Consider the following 22,451-nt stretch of genomic DNA (forward strand, 5'->3'; position numbering starts at 1 on the left):
CCAAGGACAGGGAGAACAAGGCAGGAATCGAACCCTCAACCCCAGAGATGTGAGGCCACAATGATAACCACCATGCTGCCTACACAGATTTCAACTTAAAGAAAATAGATTTTCTTTCAGTAAAGGTTAGAATGAGTATACTATTTCAGTTAAAATACTTTACACTACTGTACGCGATGTCAAAACAGTGTACAAGAAAATGTTAACACACGTTATTGAATATTGCATTATATTTTCAATTTATTTTTTCTGGAATGCAGTTGAGCAGGCAGAGCATTTCAATACACCAGCATATATTGTAATCTGTCAATAAAAATAATATAAAATATAACTGTAAGAATAGATTTGTTTTATAAAATCATAATAGAAATATTTATAGATCCACCGCAAATATACAGATAAAAGTCTTGGAAATAATTAATAAGGTATTTTCTACAAATATTCAGCATTACTGTTATATGAAGGTTCAAGCAAACCTTGAATTGTAAAAAAAAAAAAACTACAGCTACATGTAGAAATAAATAAATTTTTCTCCATTTTTACCCATATGCAAAAGTGGAAAAGTGTTTTAGAGAAAAGATCACAGTAGTGCAGGGAAAAAAGAAAGAGAAGAAAGGTGTTATTCTGTTTTTTTCTTGTCCTTCTCAGAGTCTTTAGATGGTTCCGGTGGAGAAGAAGAGCCATTTGTGACGCAGGAAGTGCCTTTGGTGTCGGAGCTGGGGCAAGAAGAAGTGATGCGAGAGTGGGAACAGCTCTCACTGGTCAGGGGAGCGCAGGTCAGAGGTCGAGCAAAGAGTACCTCATACAGAACTGACTCAAACTGAGCGAACAGAGAGAATGAGGAGCCCAGTAACATTATCCTTGTCTGAAACACAGAAATTATTATTATTATTATTATTATTATTATTATTATCATCATCATCCAGAGAAGAGCTATAAAACAAAATTTAAAAAATTCTGCATTCTACAGAAAATTATACTTTTTTTTTGGCTTTTATTGCATTGATGTCATGTAGAAGGGGTGACATCGTCATGAAAAAAATGTGTAGAAGGAGGTGTTAAAGTGTGTAGAAGGTGTTCAAAATTGTGAAGATGTACACCAAGTGTTTAATAGGTGTGTCGGTCAAAATGTGGGAAGGTGCCGAGAATGTGTATAAAGGTGTAGAGAAAGAGAGTAAAGGGACATACAGCTTCTTTGCCCTGATGTCCATTGTTAAAAGCGCTAGACAAACACAATTGAAGTTAACTGAATATAGACGTTGTGTCCAAGTTGTGTAACGGTGTACTGAATATAAGTAAAGACAAATACATGCATACACGCTAAAGATGTGCAAGAGTATAAAAGTATAAAACCTTTGTGTAACAGTGACTTAAAAGGTGTGTAACAGCGACTTAAAAGGTGTGTACGTGTAAGTAGAAGGCATGTAAAAGTGTATAGACATTGTGTAGAGGTGAGTAATGGTCAGAAGCAGTTGTGTAAGGGTGTCTAGAACATTTGTAGGTGTCTAGGCTATGGTACATTGAATGTCATATGTACATTTAAGTAGAAGTTGTGTATTGGTGTGTGTATTTGGACAAAAAGGTAAATGTGTGAAAAATGTGTGAAAGCTGTGTGAAAGCTGTGTATATGTGAGTAGAATGTGCATACAGGTGTGCGAAAGGTGTGAAGACGTGAAAGGTATGTAGAAATTGTGTAAAGGTGTGTGGAAGGTGTGTCAAGGTGTGAAAAGTGGGGTTAGAGGGTATGCAAGGTGTGTAAAAAACAAGTAATTGTATGTGGAAGATGTTTAAAGGTGTGTGCAAGATGCATTAAGGTGTGCAGAGGTTTTGTCAAGGTTGTGGAAGTTGTTTGGAAGGTGTGGAAGGTGTGTGAAGGTTTGTGAAAGGTGTGTGAAGGTTTGTGAAAGGTGTGTGAAGGTTTGTGAAAGGTGTGTAGTGGTTATGTCAAAGGGTTAAAAGAGGGCTTAGAAGGTGTACAAGGTGTGTAGAAGATAAGTTAGGGTGTGTGGAAGGTTTGTACATGGGAGAAGAGGACGGGTGGGTCACAGATTTGCTGGCTAGCAGGGAGACGGCGATGTATTAAAAGCAGCATGGGAGAGAGCGTGAGCTAGCAGCAGCACTCTGAGTGCGCAGGATGAAGAGGAGTGATGCAATTAGAGGAAATGATGAGGCAAAAGACAAGTGAAAAGAGAAAGAGCTGCAGTGCATCTGATGGGATGAAGAGGAATAAAATACGAGACGGCAGGTCATTAGCGGATCATCATCCTGCAGTTAATGACGCAATCAGGGCTAATAACAATCAAGCAGCATAATGAGCAGAAACCTGCCATGAACATCTACACACCTGAACAGTGAACAACATCTACACAACAGAGAACATCTGCGCAACCCTACCGCAAACGACGCCTGCGCAACCTTACCGCAAACGACGCCTGCGCAACCTTACCGCAAACGACGCCTGCGCAACCTTACCGCAAACGACGCCTGCGCAACCTTACCGCAAACGACGCCCGCGCAACCTTACCGCAAACGACGCCCGCGCAACCTAACAGCAAACGTCATCCACGCAACGGAACAGCAAACGTCGTCTACGCAACGGAACAGCAAACGTCATCCACGCAACGGAACAGCAAACGTCATCCACGCAACGGAACAGCAAACGTCGTCTACGCAACGGAACAGCAAACGTCGTCTACGCAACGGAACAGCAAACGTCGTATACCCAACGAAACAGCAAACGACGTCTACACAACGGAACAGAGAACAACATCTTTAGTACACAACTAAAGAGCAAACTAAACTTCATTTTATTGCCACATAACACTGCTGAGTCTAGACCTCCATAAATAAAAATCCATTAATAAAAACTAGAAAGACTGTCAGCTATGACTCTATTCACCAAAAATCAGTGACTAAGTCAAAAGGGGATTAGTCAGTGAAGCATCTGTTTTATTTACCAGGGATTTCTGTATGATGTATCATCTGTTACAGTATGCATGTGTGCTGACTGTAGTAAAGCTGTTTATCATGTAGCTTTACCTTCATACGGTCAGAACTGATCCTGTAAGTGATTTGTCCGGTTTTAAAGTTTTAGATTAATTACAAACTGCAATGTCTTTATGAAGGTGTGTGATGTGTTGTTATATCGTATACTACATAGTAGTAGTGACACCGTTTTGTAGAGGACAGGATGTTAACGAGAGCTAATGATGTCACCTTATTGATGACAATGAAGGCGGTGTAAAGGAGCATCAGCTGCGGCCTTTGCATGGGGAGATACTGACACTGCTGCAGAGAGAACAGTACTGAGCCGATCAGAGTCACCTTAGTGGGGCTGTAACAGACAAACACATACACACAGACACACACACACACATCACTAACTACTGAATGAGCTTTATATAGGTCAAAGCAATAAAATGGTGTGAAAATCAGACAGGTAAATAATAAAGACAGCTACTTAAGTCAACCTTGGCAGCTGTTAATACATTAGTTAACTAACAGGGTTTATACCTCATTACAGAATGTTTATAATACACAAGAGACTTTATAACCCATTATATAAAATGTATAACTCATTACAGAGAGTGTACTGTATAAATCATTACAAAGTGTTTATAATTCAACAAGAGGTTGTATAACTCATTACAAAGATTGTATAATGCATTACAGAAGGTGTATAAGTCATTACATAGAATGTTTAACTGATTAAGAGGGTGCATAACTCTCCAAGAGACATTAAAACCCATTACAAGGGTTTATACAATGGGGCAATAAAGTATTTAGTCAGTGTCAAACTGAGTATTTAGTTTAGTAGTAAGTTCTCCCACTTAAAAAGATGAGAGGCATGTAATTTTCGGAGACAAAAAAAAAAAAATCACATTGTAGAATTTTTAAAGAATTTATTTGCAATTTATGGTGGAAAATAAGTATTTGGTCACCAAAAAACAAGCAAGATTTCTGGCTCTCACAGACTTGTAACTTCTTCTTTAAGAGGCTCCTCTGTCCTCCACTCGTTACCTGTATTAATCAGTTTGAACTCGTTATCAGTATAAAAGACGTGTGTCCACAACCTCAAACAGTCACACTCCAAACTCCACTATGGCCAAGACCAAAGAGCTGTCAAACAACACCAGAAACAAAATTGTAGACCTGCACCAGGCAGGGAAGACTCAATCTGCAATAGGTAAGCAGCTTGGTGTAAAGAAATCAACTGTGGGAGCAATTATTAGAAAATGTAAGACATACAAGACCACTGATAATCTCCCTCGATCTGGGGCTCCACACAAGATCTCACACCGTGGGGTCAAAATGATCACAAAAACTGTGAGCAAAAATCCCAGAACCACACGGGGGGACCTAGTGAGTGACCTGCAGAGAGCTGGGACCAAAGTAACAAAGGCTACCATCAGTAACATACTGCACCACCAGGGACTCAAATCCTGCAAATAAATTCTTTAAAAATACTACAATGTGAATTGTATTGGATTTATTTTTCTTATTTCGTCTCTCATATTTGAGGTATACCTATGATGAAAATTACAAGAGAACTTGCACAGTTGGTGGTTGACTAAATACTTTTTTTACCCCATTGTAAGTCATTACAAAGTGCTTATAACTCTTCAAGGAAGGGTATAACTCATTACAGAGTGCGTATACAGCAACTCTCCAAGAGGGTGTATAACTTACCAAGAGGTTGTAAAATTCATAAGAGTGCTTATAATGCATAATGTATAACACGTTACAGAAGGTGTACAAGTCATTACATAGAATGCATAACTCATTACAGAGAATGTATAACTTACTATGTCATCTTTAAAAGCTCATTGGTTTCAGGTTTCCAAATACCTCGAACCAGCTGCTCAAAATTACTCATCAGGCCTCCACCTGCACCTACAGGGAGAGGAGGGGAGGGGGTTATCTTCCAGCCTGCTGTATTTACAGGTTATACAGAATAGTGTACAGTCATGGCCAAAAGTTTTGAGAATGACACAAATATTAGTTTTTACAAAGTTTGCTGCTAAACTGCTTTTAGATCTTTGTTTCAGTTGTTTCTGTGATGTACTGAAATATAATTACAAGCACTTCATACGTTTCAAAGGCTTTTATCGACAATTACATGACATTTATGCAAAGAGTCAGTATTTGTAGTGTTGGCCCTTCTTTTTCAGGACCTCTGCAATTCGACTGGGCATGCTCTCAATCAACTTCTGGGCCAAATCCTGACTGATAGCAACCCATTCTTTCATAATCACTTCTTGGAGTTTGTCAAAATTAGTGGGTTTTTGTTTGTCCACCCGCCTTGACCACAAGTTCCCAATAAGATTAAGATCTGGGGAGTTTCCAGGCCATGGACCCAAAATTTCAACGTTTTGGTCCCCGAGCCACTTAGTTATCACTTTTGCCTTATGACACGGTGCTCCATCGTGCTGGAAAATGCATTGTTCTTCACCAAACTGTTGTTGTACTGTTGGAAGAAGTTGCTGTTGGAGGGTGTTTTGGTACCATTCTTTATTTATGGCTGTGTTTTTGGGCAAAATTGTGAGTGAGCCCACTCCCTTGGATGAGAAGCAACCCCACACATGAATGGTCTCAGGATGCTTTACTGTTGGCATGACACAGGACTGATGGTAGCGCTCACCTTTTCTTCTTTGACTTTGCCGAGTCCTCAGCAGTCCATTTACCATACTTTTTGCAGAAGATCAATTTGTCCCTGGTGGGGTTTTTTTGGAGAGAAGTGGCTTCTTTGCTGCCCTTCTTGACACCGGGCCATCTTCCAAAAGTCTTCGCCTCACTGTGCGTGCAGATGCGCTCACACCTGCCTGCTGCCATTCCTGAGCAAGCTCTGCGCTGGTGGCACTCCGATCCCGCAGCTGAATCCTCTTTAAGAGACGATCCTGGCGCTTGCTGGACTTTCTTGGACGCCCTGAAGCCTTCTTACCAAGAATTGAACCTTTTCCCTTGAAGTTCTTGATGATCCTATAAATTGTTGATTTAGGTGCAATCATAGTAGCCACAATATCCTTGCCTGTAAAGCCATTTTTATGCAACGCAATGATGGCTGCACGCGTTTCTTTGCAGGTCACCATGGTTAACAATGGAAGAACCATAATTTCAAGCATCACCCTCCTTTTAACATGTCAAGTCTGCCATTCTAACCCAATCAGCCTGACATAATGATCTCCAGCCTTGTGATCGTCAACATTCTCACCCGAGTTAACAAGACGATTACTGAAATGATCTCGGCAGGTCCTTTAATGACAGCAATGAAATGCAGTGGAAAGGTTTTTTTGGGATTAAGTTAATTTTCATGGCCAAGAAGGACTATGCAATTCATCTGATCACTCTTCATAACATTCTGGAGTATACAGTATGCAAATTGCTAATATAAAAACTTAAGCAGCAACTTTTCCAATTTTCAATATTTATGTAATTCTCAAAACTTTTGGCCACGACTGTAGATAAGATAGACTGTATGAATAACACACCATGAATTTAAACCAGAATCACTTTCTCTTTTTATCTGTCTTCTTCCTATTATTATTATTATTATTGTTATTGTTGATCACACGTTCTACACTTCTAAACATAACAGAGATACTTCCTATGGAAATTGCATATGTATGTGAAGCATTGTTAAATTTTTCATTTCTGTGCTCTGATTAGGCTGTGAGTAAACTGAAATTTCATTTGTGTCATTCTGCAATCAATCCATTTTGTGCAATTTAATCAAATAAACGTCACTTCAACCTTCTGATATATTTCACAGCGTATCTCATTTCTCAGAGACACAAAGGAGTGCCAAAGATAACATACATGAAAATTAACCTTTAAAGGAAGGGAAAATCACAAAATTAACATTTTAGTACGTATAAAATAACAATTGTTTAATTCATGTAAACCAGTGCACTACTACTTGCTTTCTACACAGACCAAATGCATTGTAAGACTTTGAGTGTGACAGCAGTACAATATTTGTCTTGTCTGTGTGTTGGTCTACCCTGTATGCCTTACCTTTAGCCCAGCCCACTGCGATCATAACAAACAGGCTGTCTTTGTACTTCTTGCTCGCCTGAGTAACTCCGCCCAAAACCTTCCATGTACGCGTCACTTCCTTCATAGCTGTAAGAACTAGTCGAATAGGCAGGATGGTGGTGCAGGCGTATGCCATATCCTGAGGACAATAAAACACCATATACCTGCAGAGACACAAAGAACTTTTATAATCACATTATTTTTGTGTAGACAGCTGGAAAAATCCCTTTCCGTGTTTTACCTTTTTGATGCATAGAGTACAAGAATATTCCAGCAACTGTTTGGAAATCTTGCAACCTTCACGCAAGGTCTACATATGTTTGGAATCATAATAAATGATCCCATGGCTAATGTAGGCCAATACTTAATAATTTGTGACAAAGCATTAGAATCAGGGTGCATTTTATTACATGAAAACAGATCCTGATGTAAACGAAAAAATAAATGCTTTAGCCTAGTAGCTGTGCAGCTGGAAAAGCCCCATCCACCCTACACAATCAAAAGAGAAGCTACAAGAGGGATTTTTGATTTTACAGAATAACAGAACACAGTTATGAGGGCAAAAACTACCATTATTCTCTATATAATCCGCTGCCACACTAATGCACTTATCCCAGCGTTTCACTAGTGATTGGATACAAACAAGGTAGAAAGTTTTCACTTTACACTAGAGAAATGATCTAGACTGCCTGCTTCACGTCCGAAACGCTGGCCTCCAAGGAACACATTTAATAGTCCAAACATATGGAAATGGCTTGGAGGGAGGTCAGGACTGTACGGGGGATGTAGCACCCCAGCAGAATTCCTTTAATATGCAAGGGGTGTTTGTGAATATGTGTACAATTTCCTCTGCAAGTTGGCGACAAGTTATGCATCAATTTCCAAGAATCAGGTTTTACACTCACTAAATGTTGATTGGCCACCTCAGACGAGATCATCATTCGTATATGTGAATATGCCTAATGGGTTATCCTCTTGACATTAGATGCTAAATGCTTTTCATTGGCTTTTTACATTTACTTTGCACAATGACAATCTGCAACCTTCTTTAAAACTTTTGAACCATTCCAATGTTTTACTGCAGCTAAGATTCTTATGACTGGACGGTGCTTTAAGTCTTTTGTAAATGTCATTCGGTTTCATGGCATCATTTTATAAAATAATTGTACAAGTGACTTATCACCTGCTGGTGTGCACACAGCATGAGGTTTAGAAACGCTCTCAGTGTAACGTCTCACTGCTCTAGTGTCCAGGTACGAGGTGGAACGAGATTTAAGCTTTACATCCATTTATGTGTTCTTTTTTCTAAATTTCTAAGGACCTTCTGACAACATGTAGACCATCGCACTTTCTTTGCAATAAACTGCCTTTAACACAACAACTTTATTTTTTTTTATCCATTATTTATGCAAATTTTTTTTATCTATTATTTATGCACACTATGCATTTATGCACCACCTACAACATTATAAACTAGCATTAAATCACTCAGGTTAGAAATCCCTGTAAAATCTCTCATGTTTATCCATTTGTAAATTTTGTAAGCTGGTCTGCTGCATGACACATGTTGGGACATGTAATAAAAGTTTATGGACACTTCAGTATCTTTAGCTTGTAAATAATTAAATAATACTAAATAAATTTTCATATACAGTTTACAATTGTAGACAGGAAACGAAACATGAGTTTTTCAAACGCGCGCCACACACACACACACACACACACAGCAGCAGCAGCATGGCTAATTGCTTAATTGGCCATCTCAGTCTCAGAGCCCGGAAAGTGGTCAATTAATCGTCCATTAGTGTAATTTGCGCTTCATTATCGTAGACGCTCATGCAAAAAAGTGTGTGTGTGTGTGTGTGTGTGTGTGTGTGTGTGTGTGTGAGTGTGTGTGTGAGTGTGTGTGTGAGTGTGAGCGAGTGAGAATTTTTTTTTTCTTTTACTATAAAAGCAGAATATGTCTCTGTACCTCTACTGACACCATGAGATGTGGGGAAAAAATTTTTAATAGTCTAATGACATACAGACATTTTCTTTCCATCTGCAAAAAGATTTCAGTTTTTAAATGAGACAAATGACAAGTTGAATACCTGCTATTTTAATACTATGAAAGACCTACAGTGTATAATTGGTTTGACTTCAACTCAGTCAAAAGCTTGTTTTTCATTTTAGCTTTTACCTTTTATTCTATGCTAATGATTCACTTTGCCAATTCGTTCAATTAGTCTTAATGTATAATTAAGTCCTTAAAAAAAGTTTTATATCTGCTATGAGTAAACTTCACACAGCTAGAAGTCACAATGAAAAAGAGGAAATGGTTTTTACACACAATGCTGCTGCTGAATACCCTGTACACATTTTTTAAATTGTATTTAAATATTATTAAATCATTTATAATTAAATAACCTTGTGCAGATTTGTGACTTGTAATGTGTAGCGTTTTCTTTACCCACCAGAGGGCACCACAATCCTATGAAGATCAATAAAAAATTACCTTTCGATTCTCTGGTTTCATACCATTACTTTTACTCAAAAGTTCATACACACACAGACACACACAGATATACACATATATACACATATATACACATACACACATCAACTTCTGTTAGGGAACACAGCACACTCACACAGGAGAGACTCCCCTTGTCCACATTTCTCCTCATTACTTTACCATGTTATTTATAGTAGGTAAAGAATTCAGGCTCGACTGGATTAAGATTTGTGGCTTCTCATAAACATGGCGAGCGTTGTTTTAATTATTGCCTTCCAGAAAAAAGAACAAAAAAGATGCTGTCTGCATGGCTACCTGTAGCTGCTGATAACATGAACTAACTTGTTTCCCCAATGATTAGACAGACAGACAGATAGATTGATATACCGCCTAACCAAAAATGTTTTATAAAAAGGTCAAACTGTTGGCCTGTAGCAAAGAAATCAAATAAGACGACTGTTAAAAAAAACTGGAAATGTGAATTTAAAAATATGTGCAATGTGCTAAAACGTGGAAAGGTAGTGCTGAACCATCAACTTCCTGAAAAAAATGTGGTCAGAAAAAAAAATCATGACTGGAGATCACAAACGCTTAGTGAAGTTGCAATGTCAACAGCAAAGATCAATCAATGTTTCGTAGTATAGATAAGAGCATTTCCACACACACAATGTAAGAACTCAGGATTCGGACTAAACGCCACCTTTTACAACTAAGTAACTAAAAATGCCAAACAAACAATATCTACTAATTTCATATCAATAATCATGAAGATGTAATGAATAGTTTTATGACAGGAACTCAGAGTAAATCCAACCCTTAACTCTGGAGGTGCGAGGCCACAGTGCTAACCATTACGTCACCGTGCTGCCTGGTTGGCCTGGTTCTTTTTGCCAGGCCACATCATCAGATAATGTAAGTCATGCCCTTATATAAGCCTGTGTGAATATTTGCTCCTTACTGAAGATAAGGTGTGTAATCGGAGTGGTGTACTGACCACATTAATGAAGCAAGCAGAATGTTGGTGCTGTTGGCCAGGGGCTCAACTGGAGCTTCAGCCATGATGACTCCTGAGAGAATTGCCCCACCGAAACAGTACAGCATCGCACTGAACCAACATGCTAATGGACTGCGGCGAGACACCACCAAAGCTCCTGTAAACAACAAACAATAAATATTAAAATGACTGTGCTGGGAAACAGCACACTATTGTTCGTGTTTAGCCAAATTCTGTAAAATGTTTGCTTAAACAGAGCAGGAAACCCATGGAGTTACGCAACTCAGCAAACTGGTATTACTAGTGAGCTTCATTACCCTCATAGCCTCAAACCTGTTTCCACAGATCGACTAAATTTTGCGTCAATTTGTTTGTAGGCCTAGCTGTGGAGCAACCGTTTTGGACAGATGAAAACAGGATAACATGGTATAGCAAGCTATAGCATGGACATGTGTACTTTCCAGTCAGATTCAGTCAAATGCTACAAAACTGATGGGACTGAGCATCATACAGTAGCAAAGAAAAATGCCATGATTTACTGTAAAAACAGCCAATTCAGTCACCTGATCTCACTCCAGCTGACCTGCTCCAACAAGATGGAGAAAATGAATTCTTCTGCAACATACTGTGCAGTTGATGACTGCCTAACTGGGACACGGTGAATGTTTAGTCAGACCTTCACTAAAGCTAGTTTAGTAAAACCTAACAGCTGTTTACCTTACAGTACTGTGCAAAAGTCTTGGGCACATACAAAAATGCCATAATCAAAGATGATTTTAAAAACAATTCTAAATAAAAGACACTTCTACAAAGAGCACTAAAGAGCCATAAAATGAATCAATGTTTGATTCGAAAAGCTCTTTGCTTGAAAAGTGTTAGATACTGGTTTGTGCAGATTCATTAGTAACACAGCTGTTATGTTTCAATGAGTGTGCTAGTAAATACAAGAATTACTAAAACGTTAATGCAGTATTCTTCTTAAAGCTTAAAGTTTACACACAATCACATCTTGGTGTCTTCATTTTAAATCCAGTGCAGAGCTGTAAAATTATAAAATTAAAATTTTACAGCTCTGCAATGGATTTGAAATGAAGACACCAAGATGTGATTCAGGTGTAAACTTTAAGAAAAAAACACCATAGTCCAAATATTTATGGCATATGTGTATGATATACAAGCATAAATGAGGCAGTAACACAAAAAAAGAACCAAAGAAAATGCCTCGTATCAGTATACATGTACAGCCTTATGATTCTGGATGTGTGACAGTGTAATGTATTTATTTTTTTACACTGGCTAATTCATTAATCATAAACTGTAATTGTAATGGATTTAGCTAGAAGTTTTCCTTTCTGTCTTTAAATTGCTCTGACTATTTAATTAAACTATTAATTTACTTACATTTCACATTGTGTAGCGCAAAATGGCATTAAGGGCATCTGATCCTTCTTCTATAATCAAATTTGAATCTAAAGATCTCAGACCTTAAATACAGATCACACTAATGGAGTTAGCCTTTATCAAGGCTAACTAATCTAATCAATTTAGCACTTACTGTACATTCAGACTGTTCACATGGTTCACTACTGATCAATAATGAAAATGAAGACAAAGTCCTTTCTTCTAACAGTGTGTGTGAAAGCATACTATATGCCTGTGTACTGTATGCATGTATGTTTGAATGCATACAGCATGTGTGTGCATGTGTGTGTGTGTGTGTGTGTGTGCTGTTTGTAAAAAATCTTTTCCTTTTATCTAATTATTTATTTTGTTTTAGTTATTTGGTTTTCTTGCATTCAAATAAAAAAAAAAAATTAAAAATGTGACAAAAAAACATAAAAATTCTGCGGGTTTTTTTTTCCAGTACACTGCTGAAATAAATTAAGTGCTTTGTAACACACTCAGACTGTGATGTATTCATTCGGTCTAAAGACCTGATGTCTGTTTGGTGTTTCTTTATTTTACATTGTTTAATTCATTTTTTATTTTTACATGATTGTAGTCTTATATTTTACTGATTTCGCCACACTCTGCCTTTGTTACAATATGTTCCATTTATTTTATAACTGCGTTGTCTTTCATGTTTAACTTTTAAGTTGACAGTCTCATTATTTTGTCACTTTTTTGCTGTTGTTGTTTAAACAAATTCTAGTACAATGTGTATTTATATTGTGTTCACAGTGTGCTCCATTCAAAATGATAGGCAATTCTGCAGCTGCGTATTTTCTGCTGCGACTGCGGGCCAGACCTTCTCGTCCAACATCAGTGCCTGATCTTTTAAATGCGCTTTTAAAAGAATGGTCAAAAATTTCCATAAACACACTCCTAAACAAAATGAGATAGATTCACAGAACATGTATTTGCGTTTATTGATTGCTACAAAGTAATTGTAAAACTTCTGCAACAACTCAACAAAGCCAAAGTATCACAACTGAGTATGTGTGTGGATCTGTGTGCAAAGTATTTTGTACATGTCTACCGGGCTGGGGTGCACTGGGTGTCCTGGTGCCTTTCTATCATGGGCAGGCAAGCATATGCTGTGGGGACGAAAGGACAGGCCAACCGCCAGCGTTGATGTTTCTCAGCAATGTGTGCTACATTGGCTTTTCTCTAGGAACAGACCAGACAGACTGTTCTTTGGTCCCCACAGCATACGCTGTACACACCCACACCACAAACTAGGGTTGGGAGTTAGCAACCGCTGACCACCAAATGCAAATGATTATATATAGTAGAGGTTGGATTTAAATAAAACTAGCAAACGGAGACATACAGTAGGAGGTACAGTAGGTGGTATGCGCATCCATTCACAGAAAAAGAAAAAAAACTAAAGTGTTTTCTGCTGATAAGGAGGGTTTTGTTGCTTCCAACCTAATTCATTTACTAACATTTCAACTTGCAATTGGTCTCATTTTCCCTAGCATGATTTCTTTTTTAAACTAGGAATTATTTGGGTTTCAACAGATCCAGTGATGTGGAAAGTTGGGCTGAGTTGCTGAAATTTTTAACGATATACCTAGCCATGTGTAAAAAAATCCTAAACCAGGCACTCACCTGAGATGAGCCAGTTCATGGCACTCGCTTAGAGGGGGAAAAAAATACAGTGTCTGCAGGAAATGAAATCTTGCACTAGGTTTTCCTAGCCTAGCCTGTTAGCTCAGCACGAGCTCTGCCTGCACTGAGAGGCTAAAAGAGGCTTTATTTCCTTATCATACCAAAGTAAAGGAAATGTTACAAAACATAAACTACTTATGTACCACATATAGCTTAGTGGCACATTAATCACAACTTGCAACATCCATTGTGTTACCTAATACTGTGCTAAGCTAAATGTCTCAATATATTAAAACTGTTGATAAATTGAGTCTAACATTAGACTGTGTGCTTAGTTATAGTTTACTAATGGTTATTGTATGGGGATGGAGTAGCTTGGTTGTTCAAAATGTGTTGTATCAGAAGGTCCCATGTTCAAGCCCCAGCGCCAAGATTCTTCACCCTCAACTGCCCAGATTGAATCAAGCTGAGAGAGCTGCAACCCGACCCCATAAAAAACTAAAACTGGTGACTGAATGATTTAATCACCCAATGTGCCCGATGGAACATGGAAGGAACCTTTTTTTTTTTAATGGCTAATGTAGCCACAGAGCCACAGTGGTAACGTAACCCTAAAAATGAGCAGTTATGAAGTAGTTCTGATCTGTGCTCAGGCAGAAATGCACAAAGATTTGGGATCATATGTTCTGGATGGAATCAGTGCCCAAGATTGTGTTGTGAAAGCCCCCTCAACCGCTCTGAACTTTAACCAGTGATGGAGAAATGCTAAAGCTGTGGCCTTGACCTTCCTCAAACAATCTGTTATTGTCCCATGGCACTGTTATTACACACTTATTTTTAGATCAGTATGAAGCACTGGCATGTTGGTTCTGTTCTCCTCCATCAACCTGCTCTCTGTTTACACCTCTCTCTGCTCCCTCGTTTCTCTCCCGCCCAAAAAAAAAAAAAAAACAACCTAACCACTCTTAAACAGGTCATCATATTTTATACGGAAATATGCAAATGTACCACTTGGGAATTATTTAAATAGTCCACAGGGAGAGTCAATGAAAAATATTTGTGCTCTATAAATACACAGAGTTACATATTAATCACTTCTTTTTATAACACAATATACCAAAAATATATATTTTTAACCAATAAAATAATCAGTTTAAAGTTTAAATTACATACAAAACTTTAAATCTGTTTTTTTAGTATGTTAATCTGATTATCTAGTGTTAATCTGATTGTGTATTGTTTGCTGAAACTCTATAAAATAAAAGTGCTATTTTTATCTACTTATCAACTTTACATCATGACTGGGGTAATCGAAGAAAGGTCTGTTGTTTTACAGCATACAACTTTATTAATGATTCCGGTTTCAGTCCGATCTAAATCTAGATTTAAAACCTGAGCACCTCAAGTTCTTTTAAGTTCCATTTTTGTATTTTTCCCCCTGAGGAAACATTCTGTCCTGCTGTCTCAGGAAATCCTGACTATATTTGGTATCAAACTCTAACTCAGGCTTTTAATGGAAAAGTGTGTGGGTGCTTTTCCATTAACTTTCACCTTGTGAACACACTCTCACACACACAAACACAATTAGAGGTTTGTTTATAGCAATAATAGATTGTCTCATTCCATTAAACATTTTACATTAAATTACCCAAAATGTTTATTTTTTAAAAATCAGATGATTTGTTTTCAAGTCATGCATGGCTACTGCAAACAGTTTCTCTAATTTTTCTTAATATTCTTTAAATTCACATTTTAGTAAATAATAAATGAAGGTGTAAGATTTCCTGATATGCATTTAAAAGTAAAAAGAAAATATGTTTCTTTATCATGTGCGTCACTGCAATAATATTTCAAGAGTTCATTTATGTATTTTACTTCTAGATTTAAGTTCTGTTTAACAAAAGCACAAGAAATAATCATAAAACACAAACTAAAATATTCCACTGTTTTGCAATATAGTGTATTGTGTAATTGGTCAAGTTCTCTGGTTAAAGAACTTCAAGCCATTATTAAATATTAAACAAGCTTACTATTAAATGTTTAAATAGTTACAGTAGTATTACACTAAAATGTACTGTTTGTGCAATTAATGCATCATCAATATCTTGCACAAAAAACTCATGAAACGCTTATTTTGTGGAAAGTTAGTTACAGTCCACCAAGGTAATTTGGCAAGCAGAGTGACGGTCTATACTCTTACAACACTAATACTGTACATAAACAGTAACTGTGCTTCACTTCAACTCCATTAAAGGCTTTCACAAAAACTCCAATCCCAGTAACACTACACTGAATATTTTACTACACAAAAACCAGGCTGTGACTAAACACACGTGGCTTTTGTAGGAAATAAATGAGCAAAATATTTCCCCAGACTGTCAGTCTCTATCACAATTGCGTGTTGTTGTATCTTCTGCAGTCCCATGGCTTTATAACAGCTCTTGTGATATTCAGTACAACAACATGGCTGTGATGGTGATATGGCCTTATCAACAACTAAAGTACAAAAAGGGAAGTCTTGTTTAAAAAAAGTCAAATCTCTCACACATTTCTTAGTTTTAGAACAAGATTGCTATAGATAACTTTATAGGAAAGTCATTTTACACTGATCCATGATCAGTGCTCGGTGTCCACGATATTGGTGTATATTTTTTGTAAAAGAACAGGACTGGTCCAAGATCAGTTTAAAGCATGTAATAAGACAGGGGTTGATTGAGTGTGTAAAGTTTCCTTAAACTCTGTAAAAGAGAATGTGGATGTTCTGAACTGCAAATATAATCTGCTGAAAAAAACACACATTTCACTATGCAAATTATTTGGAAATACTAAGGGGTGTGTGTGTGATTATTTGTATTTGTCTGGCAAATTATCTCTAACCCAAACCGACCTGGACTTTAGTATTACAACAAAAAAATACACACAATTTATTCTTTTCATATATTTATACGTATTCTGGATGCTTACACAGGGAATTATATACTGTCTCCGAGTGCACTTTACAGTCCAGCAGTGAGGCTCTACACTTATCATGCAGCCGCGCTCTCTCTGTGCTACAGTGGGGACGAGCAGATAACAATGTGTATTTATGGTTTGGGATAACTACAACTGTCTTATAAGGCAGAAGATTTCATAAACATTATAAAAGTTTATACAATACAAAACAATTTTCTTGTCTACATACAGTATTTTAGAGTTATAAAATGGTACACATTACGTCTACTGACAAAAGCCGACTTGTTTTTGTGCTATTGAGGTCTGGATTAAATTCATTCCACCAACCAGTATGAGAGCTAAAAGAGTACCAGTTTACCAGATAAGATCTGTGTTAAAGTATTCTAAGAGAGAGAGAGAGAGAGAGAAAGAGAGAGAGAGAAAAAAAGTTTATACACACTGTACAGAATGATTTATGAAGTAACACAAACAGAGAGAAGAAGCAGAAGACCAAAATGGGGTCGGAGAGAATGAGGCACACAGACAGGAAATGTTAAGAAAAGCAAGTCCCAAGAGACTTTTAACACTTTGTTGTATTGGTTCAAAATCGTTACTGTTTTAGAAGTTGTTCTGTGTAACTAAAATATCATACAAATACTGATCTATAATGCTAAATCAGGTGGACTTGGTCTCAGTTTAAGGATTTAATCATACGTTTGTATTCAAATGTATTTATCTAAGCAAACAGTAAATAATGGCACAAATGATCTCATCAAGAGAATGTTGTTAGTCTTCCAGATGCTCCCATCAATATATAAACACAGAAATTGTTTTGACTTGTTGCTGGTGTTTGGGTGACCATTGTTACATGGGCATCCCTAACCGTATAACAATAGGTATCAAACATATGAATAAATCATCATCATCATCACCTTTTATGTCTTATTGTGAGGTAATAATATATCTGTCAAAATATTGATGGTTTACCACAGACTATTCGATACGCACAACAAATTGGTTTTATGCCGGATGACCTTACTGACACAACCCTCCCATTATATCCGGGCTTAGGACTGGCACTGAACCTGGTGGCTGGGGTTTGGGCATTGGCTTTGTTTATTAATATTTACCTGAATAATTTTAATATACAGACCACTACCTGCAAATGAAGTGAGCGGTCATGTCATTGGCGCTCCTTAAACTCGCTCCAGTGTTTTGACGGATATATTATTACCTCACAATATGATATAAAATGTGATGATTATGATGATTTATTGATATGTTTAACGCCCTTTGTTACATGGTGAGGGATGCCCGCTAAACTGTCCGCAAGTCAAACAATATATATTTCTATATATTAATCACCTCAAAATAAACAAATACCTTACTTACATTATTGACTCTATGGACAACACTCCAACTAAAGAACAAATGACCTGTAATAAATTGCAGACGTTTGTGATTAAATATTGCGCAGATCCTTATTGTGATTAATATGGTGCTGCACTAATCTATCGCCTAATTTTTTCATGCCTTTACTTAGAAAGAAAGTGCCTTTGTGCTGGAGCATGGCTCTAATCCCAGACGTGCTGATATACTAAACAGCACTTCTTCTACAAATACACCAAGTAGTCCCACTGATTAGGAGGATTCAGTCTTGTGTTAGAGGCTAGTCTAGTAAATAAAACAACATGGAGGCAATTCAGAATGACTCCATGTCTCCCCAGTACTGCAGTCCATACAGACCTACTTTTATCCATGCTGCAACCGACAGTTAGTTTAATTAACAGATATTACATACGTAATACCGAGAGTTAAGTGCCAGTGCTGTTACCAACCATACCATCCTTCGTCAGAACTAATTGTTGTATTAAAAAAAGTAGTTAATAATGAGTAGCAAGCTGTATCAGAAAAGTGCATTAATCTACTGCACTAATTAGTGTGTCTAAAAGCATTGTACCAAACCAAATTCTTTGCTCACTGATTCAGATATGTCCATAATAGGATAATTGTTTTCTGTGTTTTTAAACGGTGGTGATTCATGGGTTAAAGCACTAGGATTTTAAAAAGTGTATTTTACTCAGTAGAATGTTAAACAATAACCAGCGGAGTATAATAAATGCGGCACAAATATATGATAAAACATTAACACACAAACTATAAATTATTTATTTTATCAATTTTCAAAATATAATACTCTTATATAAATATAAATAACATGATTTAGCATGATTAATTAAATAATTAGTTATAATGACTGTATTGTAAGTGGATCTTGCTGCTACTGTGTTTCCAATGTTTATTAATATTATAAAGACGTTATAAAGTTTATTATAAAGTAAAAGAATGCATGTGCAACAATGTTGCATTAGAGGATTTGTTAGATAAACGTCAACCTTTTTTTAAAGTTAAGGTTATTAACTACATTGCTCTGAAAAAAAACTTAAAGGAGAACAAGTAAATAGATTGGTGCTATCTGTTAATATCTGAGCTTTACTCTGATTTGAAACTAACATAAACCTTCCACGGTGTGTGTGTGTGTGTGTGTTGATTCTGTGCAGACTTTTTAATATCTGAGCTTTACTCTGATTTGAAACTAACCTAAACCTTCCACGGTGTGTGTGTGTGTGTGTGTTGATTCTGTGCAGACGTTTCTCGGGAAGAGAAATAAAGTAAAGTGTAAAGTTCAAACTCGGACCAGATTACAAGTGTAATTTAAACCAGAGAGAGGGTTTTCCTGATCATTGATGTGTTTCATGAGTGAATAAAGCGAGATCTCTGTGTGTTAATGACTTTTTCTTACCTGGTTGTTCCCGTAAAGCCATTACTGACACGATGTAATGTGCAGCGTCGAAATACGGAAACATGCTCAGCTTGGACAGACCAACAGCCAGCTCGTTTACACCCAGCAGACTGAACAAATCCATCCTGCCCTTTTCCCTTCTTCTCTCTCAGCACATTAGAGGGCTATTATTAGTATTATTTTATTATTTACTTTGCTTTTTCGTTAGGCGAGCATCAGTTGAGCGCTGCAGGTCGAGCAGTCAGCTGCAGCAGCTGGGAGGTGAAGCGCTAGCGCAGGAGCTAACAGCTGATCTCTATGGAACTCGGATGGGCGTGGCTAACGGCTCGAGCCGCGTCAGAGAATCCCTGCCATACTATTTACAATACGGCAACTTCTCCGCCATGTTGAAAAGGGCGGTCTTGCCGGGACACTTAAGCAGAGCCTCAATGAAAAAAGCAGATGTGTCTTAAACTTTCAGCTTACTTCCTGTTTTATGTTTACTGTACTTCTAGATAACATGTATTCCTGCTTAGGATGCACTTGTTACCTATATGTGCTTTTAATATTTTGTTTTAATCCAACAGCAGGTTAATGTAGAAGGCTGGAAAGACATTGTCATAATAAGGACATGTAATAATAATGGCCTAATAGTAATAATTCAGACGTAGACCGTGGAGGACTACTACACACTACTTGGCATCCTGACTACTACACACAACTTGGCACCCTGAATGCCCTTCCAGACAAAACCCTTCCACTGAGCCACCGGTGAAAATGCATTCAGGGTGCCAAGTTGTGTGTGGATCGGATGGTCCGCTGTGGAGACCCCTTGACAAGAGCAGCCAAAAGATTAACAATATACAGTAAGACTTCAGGACCCAATGGTGGCAGTGTGGCTCTGCCAGAACATTGCTGCCCGTTGTTCCAGTCTCTCAAGAATAGATTACTGGAAGAATGCTTTTAATCTGATAACACAGTCACCATGTCTTTTTGTATTCAAGTGTTTAATGTAGGACCAATAGTAAGACTATGTGTCAAACTTACATGTTATTTACCAAGAGATTATTAATTTTAGCATATCCAATAATGAAAGTATGTTACAAGTACCATGGCATTGGATGGATCATACCATAGTTGCATGGTGCTATGAACTCTGTTAACTTTAAAGCAGCTCTCGGAGCTTGATTGTGTGCAATCAAAGAAGATGGGAAAATAACAACAACAAAAACGTCTGCATTTTTTTTTTTACATCTATTTTAAATAGATTTTAATACAATGCTCTTATTCCAATTGTAATGAGCAAGCTCAAAGAGAACATTTGCCCTCTTCAATATGGCGGCGCCTTTGACGTGTCCCGTCAGTTCAACCGTTGTGGGTTTTTTTTTTTTTTTTTTAAAACGGTTTTTTTTTTTTTTTTAAAGGATCCCGCTGCAGCTGAAGACGCCGCGATTTAAAGCTCGGTGATTGGTGGGAATAAATTGGCGTAACCAATCAGGTCTGTGCATGTGGCAATTCCTCACAATAACGAGCTGGTACAGTTTATAAGTTCTTTTATGAGAAATTAGAAAAAAAAAAAACTTAATTTAACATCAGCTGTCACTTCTTTATTTTGTTTCTTTTCCCACAGCTATTCTGATTTTATTCTGTACATTTTTCTACTTTTCTTATGGTAAGGCTCTGGTATAAATCCTGTTATATTAATTAAAGAAAATCAAGGAGTAAATAAACTAATTTACTAACAATTTCTGTCAAATAATAAGGAAAATGTATTAAAACTGAGAAATGCTGAACCTTAAATTAATCTAATTAATCTGTTTCTGTTCTTTATATGTTTTACTATTTTATAACAACATGGTATAAAAATGAAAATGAGTGTATTATATAAATTATTTCTATTTCTGTCAGCACCAATGTTAAGTCCATATCTATGAGTCTTAAGAAAAAAAACAGTTAAGTCACATGAAATAAAACTGAATGAATGATAACTGAAACGGAGTCTCTGTGGCGTAGTGGTGAGGACTGTTGTCTTGCACCTCAAGGACTGAGGGTTTGTTCCTGCCTTGGGTCAATATGCATGAAGTTTGCATGTTCTCTCCATGCTTTCCCATTGTTTGTGCGTTTGTGCACTGCGTTGGATTTACACCCTGTCCAAGGTACACCCCGCCTCGTGCTCTAGGTCTTCTGGGAAAGGCTTCAGGCCCCCTGCGAGACTGTATAAAGAATAAAGCAGTATAGACAACGAGTGTGTGATATCTGAAACTTTTTACTGTAAATAATCATAATAATAATACGACTCACAAAGAGGAAATTATGTGGAATGTTTTTTAGAGAAACACTGGGCAGGAGACAAGAGCTACGTATTTTGTGGGCTGTTGGATTGTAGAGATTCAGCCAGATGGTGATAATTGTGTGAAGACATTTTCTTTTATACCACAGTTGTGACAATAAATCGAACGCTAAAGCTAATCCTCTGTTCTCAATGTACATAGTACACACAATGTGTTGTGGGGTCTCCACACTGGTAATCCTTTATATCTGGTCTCTTTCCATCTTCAAAACAGCTAAATACAATGTTTATGTTTATACTGTACAACTAACATTTTAAGAAAAATTTATACTACAAAGGTAGTTAGGACTAGGTGCTTTAATGTGCATCAAAAAGTTGAGTTAAGCCATGTTCAGTGCAGACTCTTTAAAATGGTTGTACGCAACTCTGGAAAGTGTTGATGATTGCGTATGTGCAAAATTCATGATACAGTAGCCTTAAGTATAGTTGGTTTCTTTAAAGCATGACCACACAGCAATGTGCATTCATTATTTGATTCAATATTATTGAAATGCAGGGAGATGCTGCAGGAAATTAGACTTATAGCAGAATACGCAAAAAAGTATGGAAAAGGAAAAAAGACTGGACAGAACACACCTACTAAATTAGGTTTAAGCCTTCATGTATCATAATCTTGTATTCTTATGATAATTAAATTTATTAAATTACCCCCCCCCCCCAGCTCCCCACCCCCTCACCTGTTCAATTATGAATGAACTGTGATTTTTGGAAATCTAAGTTAAATTTCACTTGCCGCACCCAGGCCTTATTTATTGTCTTACACAGTGAAGCACACCAAGGCTTTGGCACACAAGTGAACCACAGTGAG

At 37.3% G+C, this 22,451-nt stretch overlaps 1 protein-coding gene across 1 annotated transcript; it reads right to left on the reverse strand.

Annotated features, from left to right (window-relative positions):
* Positions 1 to 212: 212 nt before the first annotated feature.
* On the reverse strand, positions 213 to 19,583 carry tmem38b (transmembrane protein 38B). The gene is made up of 6 exons (XM_053479206.1): positions 19,315 to 19,583; positions 10,527 to 10,683; positions 7,015 to 7,199; positions 4,806 to 4,893; positions 3,217 to 3,334; positions 213 to 865 (listed from the first exon to the last, which is right to left on the reverse strand). Exons 1-6 carry the CDS (start codon positions 19,436 to 19,438, stop codon positions 620 to 622), a joined length of 918 nt encoding a protein of 305 aa, XP_053335181.1. The 5' UTR covers positions 19,439 to 19,583; the 3' UTR covers positions 213 to 619.
* Positions 19,584 to 22,451: the final 2,868 nt, after the last annotated feature.

This window comes from Clarias gariepinus, chromosome 19, assembly GCF_024256425.1.
Source record: "Clarias gariepinus isolate MV-2021 ecotype Netherlands chromosome 19, CGAR_prim_01v2, whole genome shotgun sequence".
Taxonomy (NCBI): domain Eukaryota; kingdom Metazoa; phylum Chordata; class Actinopteri; order Siluriformes; family Clariidae; genus Clarias; species Clarias gariepinus.